Genomic DNA, 5,192 nt, shown 5'->3' with positions numbered 1-5,192 from the left:
GTAAATGTGACGGAGAGGTAGAGGCTTCTGTAAGGAGGACTACAAGTCTCAGCAGGTTCTGCTATCCGCAGCTCGCACTGTGCATAACCATCACTGACAACCAGGCTGTCATCGGCTCTCCTAGACGCCTGCATGTCAGATCACCCAGCTTTCCCAGCATCAGATGTGCTTATGTATTGGTTGTATCACATTACTGACATTGTACAAACATTGATATCAGGTAGTTGTATATATCTACAGTGTAGTCACCCAGCTTTCCCAGGAACAGATATATATATATATATATATATATATATATATATATATATATATATATACTCTCCAGAGTGGATCCTCTATGGCGGAGGCTTGTGAGGGCCCACATTGCTGTGTTATAAGGGATGGCACTTGTTTTATTGCTCTCCCCTCTACATAGGACATAATTATCTGATCACTGCGTTCAGTTCCATGGGAGTGCTGGAAAGTGCTGAGCACAGCGCCCGGGTATCTCCTGCGCTGACTTGTGGATAGTGTGATCCCCAGATTTCCCACTAATCGCAGGTTTTAACCATTTAAGGTCTACCATCTTACTAGGGCCTAACTTGCTGATCGGGGGGGGGTCTCTGTGATGAGACCCCCACAGATCTTGAGAGCATGGGTAAGATGTACTGCAGTCAGACCCCTCGTCGCTCCCCGAGATGAGCAGAGCGGATGGCTGCGCTGCACTATTCATCAATGTGGAGCTGACAGAGATTACTGAGCGCTGTACTTGGCAATCTCCCTCAGCTCCGTAGAGATGAATGGAGCAGCCCGGACATGCACGTCCTGCTGTTCTGTTCGGGGAGTGACAAGTGATCCGAGTGGGGTACATCGGAGCCCCATTCTCTTGATGTCTGGAGGTCCCATCACTGAGACCTCCACCGATCAGCAAGCTATGCCCTATCCTGTGGATAACTTGTTTTAAAGCGTCTGAAGTTAATTTATCTGTATAAATGTCTCTACTTGAGCCGTTTAGTAGTTACCGTTATACAGCATTACCTTCACTATCCGCCATTTGAATGAATCCACAAAGCTGAACATATTAAGTAATCAGGGACAGCGGGGTTACAGAAGCCGGGTGTCGGGGTGTCCCCACACTATTACTCACCGTTTCCCACTTCCCCTAAACTGCAGCAGTCGTCTTCTTTACTCCTGTGAGCTGCGGCTGTATGCGCTGGATCTAAAACTGTCAGACTCACAGGTGGAGATGTAATACCACGCCGGCGCTCCCCCAATGTGAGGAGTCTGTGCCAGTCACACGAGTAAAGAAGAAGACTGCTGTAGCTTAGGGGGAGCGGGGAAAGGTGAGTATTGGAGTTACCCAATACGATTGAAATCTGTGGCTGAGCAGAGAGCGATAAGTTGCTGTGTCAGTACTTTGTGACAATAAGTGGGGGGCCTTATTATGAAATATATATAAATATTCTGACAGTTCAATTCCCCCCCCCCCCTTTTTCACTTGGACGCACATAAAAATAAAAACGGCAATAAACAGGCAGTTATGGCCGCATCCCAAACTGATTGATCTATGAAAATATAAAAGCGTTTATTCCATAACTGAAAAAAACATACAAATATCTGAATCCATGCTTTTTTGCATAAATATTTGTAAATAAATATAGATAGAAAATTATCTATGCTTCATTCAGTCCCCAAAATTGTAGCAATAAAATAATCGGTACAGCGAAATAGGAGATGGTTAGTGGCTTCAGAATATGGTGATACAACATTTTGTTTAAAAAAGAAAAAAAAAAACAAAATTATGGACAGCCAGCCCATGCCCTCCCACAGTATATAGCCAGCCCCTCCCCTCCCACAGTATATACCAGCCAACCCCTGCCCTCCCACAGTATATAGCCAACCCGTGCCCCCCCAGTATATAGCGAGCCAGACCCTGCCCTCCCACAGTATATAGCCAGCCAGACCCTGCCCTCCCACAGTATGTAGCCAGCCCCTGCCCTGCCACAGTATATAGCCGGCCAGCCCCTGCCCTGCCACAGTATATAGCCAGCCAGCCCTTTCCCCAATTTTATAGCCAGCCCCTTCCCTCCCACAGTATATAGCCAGCCAGCCCCTTCCCCCCCAGTATATATCCAGGCTGCCCCTTCCCCCTAGTATATATCCAGGCAGCCCCCCCCCCCAGTATATACCAGCCAGCCCCCTCCATCCCAGTATATAGCCAGCCAGCCCCTTCCCCACCAGTATATAGCCAGCCCCTTCCCCCCAGTATATAGACAGCCAGCCCCTTTACATAGTATATAGCCAGCCAGCCCCTACACCCCAGTATATAGCCAGCCAGCCCCTGCCCTCCCCCAGTATATAGCCAGCCAGCCCCTGCCCTCCCCCAGTATATAGCCAGCCCCTGCCCTCCCCCAGTATATAGCCTGCCAGCCCCTGCCCTCCCCCAGTATATAGCCTGCCAGCCCCTGCCCTCCCCCACTACTGTAAAATACTGTACTCACCTTTCTGAAGCCCACTGCAGGTCCTCTTCTTTCTACGGATGCTCTGGTGCCTCTTCGGGTCGTTTGACTCCTTTTCGGGTGGTTCGGCTTCTCTTCGCGTCCCGTGCATGTCCGGCACATACAATGATGTCAGCCCTTTGCCTTTGGCATTGTTTGTGCGCCGCTGACATCACGCGGGAGCTGAAGAGGCACCGGAGCATCCTAAGCAAGAAGAGGACCTGCAGGGGGCGTCGGAAAGGTGAGTACAGTGTTAATTTTTTTAATAGATTTTAGTAAAAGCTGAGTTTGGTTTTTTCAGCACAATTTTTACAGTAAATTTACAGTATATACTGTACTCATAGATCCAGGCACAGTGACTGTGGTAATCTTCCGATAATTGTTATCAGTCTCCTCCTTCCTTCTAAATGTTGGTAATTAATGAGCACCTGTCTCTGCACTCTCATACACTGTCTATGAGAATGCAGGAGATCTGTGCTCAGTTTCTACCATTCCTCTCATAGTCAGTGAATGGTTCTCGTGATCGGCGGGGTTCCTAGTAGTTGGATCCCCACCAAAAAGATTGTTGTCCCCTATTGTGTGAATAAGAATAAAACTTATTATTTATCCATTAATAGGTGGTCATCTCAACATGGCATCGCACGGGTCATCAGTAGTATCCTCCTCCGCTGTGGAGAACTCTCTGTCATCCCTGAAGAACTGTCAGGCGTACATAGACACCGGAATGGATATCACCACCGTTGTGGCCCTCGACCTAGTACAGAACGGATGTAAGACATGAAACTTATATAATTATGTTTCCTACAACCTGGTGGTAGCAGTTTTATTCTATATACATAGGGGGCAGTATTATAGTAGTTATATTCTTGTACATAGGGGGCAGTATTATAGTAGTTATATTCTTGTACATAGGGGGCAGTATTATAGTAGTTATATTCTTGTACATAGGGGACAGTATTATAGTAATTATATTCTTGTACATAGGGGGCAGTATTATAGTAGTTATATTCTTGTACATAGGGGTCAGTATTATAGTAGTTATATTCCTGTACATATGGGGCAGTATTATAGTAGTTATATTCTTGTACATAGGGCAGTATCATAGTAGTTATATTCTTGTACATAGGGGGCAGTATTATAGTAGTTATATTCTTGTACATAGGGGGCAGTATTATAGTAGTTATATTCTTGTACATAGGGGGCAGTATTATAGTAGTTATATTCTTGTACATAGGGGGCGGTATTATAGTAGTTATATTCTTGTACATAGGGGGCGGTATTATAGTAGTTATATTCTTGTACATAGGGGGCGGTATTATAGTAGTTATATTCTTGTACATAGGGGGCGGTATTATAGTAGTTATATTCTTGTACATAGGGGGCGGTATTATAGTAGTTATATTCTTGTACATAGGGGGCGGTATTATAGTAGTTATATTCTTGTACATAGGGGGCGGTATTATAGTAGTTATATTCTTGTACATAGGGGGCGGTATTATAGTAGTTATATTCTTGTACATAGGGGGCAGTATTATAGTAGTTATATTCTTGTACATAGGGGGCAGTATTATAGTAGTTATATTCTTGTACATAGGGGGCAGTATTATAGTAGTTATATTCTTGTACATAGGGGGCAGTATTATAGTAGTTATATTCTTGTACATAGGGGGCAGTATTATAGTAGTTATATTCTTGTACAAAGGGGGCAGTATTATAGTAGTTATATTCTTGTACAAAGGGGGCAGTATTATAGTAGTTATATTCTTGTACATAGGGGGCAGTATTATAGTAGTTATATTCCTGTACATAGGGGGCAGTATTATAGTAGTTATATTCTTGTACATAGGGGGCAGTATTATAGTAGTTATATTCTTGTACATAGGGGGCAGTATTATAGTAGTTATATTCTTGTACATAGGGGGCAGTATTATAGTAGTTATATTCTTGTACAAAGGGGGCAGTATTATAGTAGTTATATTCTTGTACAAAGGGGGCAGTATTATAGTAGTTATATTCTTGTACATAGGGGGCAGTATTATAGTAGTTATATTCTTGTACAAAGGGGGCAGTATTATAGTAGTTATATTCCTGTACATAGGGGGCAGTATTATAGTAGTTATATTCTTGTACAAAGGGGGCAGTATTATAGTAGTTATATTCTTGTACATAGGGGGCAGTATTATAGTAGTTATATTCTTGTACATAGATGGCAGTATTATAGTAGTTATATTCCTGTACATAGGGGGCAGTATTATAGTAGTTATATTCTTGTACATAGGGGGCAGTATTATAGTAGTTATATTCTTGTACATAGGGGGCAGTATTATAGTAGTTATATTCTTGTACATAGGGGGCAGTATTATAGTAGTTATATTCCTGTACATAGGGGGCAGTATTATAGTAGTTATATTCCTGTACATAGGGGGCAGTATTATAGTAGTTATATTCCTGTACATAGGGGGCAGTATTATAGTAGTTATATTCCTGTACATAGGGGGCAGTATTATGCTTGAATCCTCGCAAAGGTGAAGTACTGCTGATCAATTGTTTCCGTGTTGTCTTGGTCTTATGAAGTGAACTGCATGATAAGGAAGACTGTGTATATTGCAACTTTATTTTTTTCCGGAAATTTATAGTCAGATATTGCTATATCTATAAGTCTGTAGCCCCAGGCTGTTTCCATAAAGGTCTATATGTGGCAATAAACCACCTTTT

General features: G+C 43.0%; 1 protein-coding gene across 1 annotated transcript in view; it reads left to right on the top strand.

Annotated features, from left to right (window-relative positions):
- The window catches only part of NSMCE2 (NSE2 (MMS21) homolog, SMC5-SMC6 complex SUMO ligase), a 125,403-nt gene that overhangs the window by 148 nt on the left and 120,063 nt on the right, over positions 1-5,192 (top strand). The window contains exon 2 of the mRNA XM_072151204.1: positions 3,095-3,247. Within this exon, the coding sequence (XP_072007305.1) occupies positions 3,109-3,247 (139 nt within the window). The 5' untranslated portion in view covers positions 3,095-3,108. The remainder of the gene's footprint in view (positions 1-3,094; positions 3,248-5,192) is intronic.

Source organism: Engystomops pustulosus, chromosome 5 (assembly GCF_040894005.1).
Source record: "Engystomops pustulosus chromosome 5, aEngPut4.maternal, whole genome shotgun sequence".
NCBI lineage: Eukaryota > Metazoa > Chordata > Amphibia > Anura > Leptodactylidae > Engystomops > Engystomops pustulosus.
This window is presented reverse-complemented; position numbering and strand designations above follow the sequence as displayed.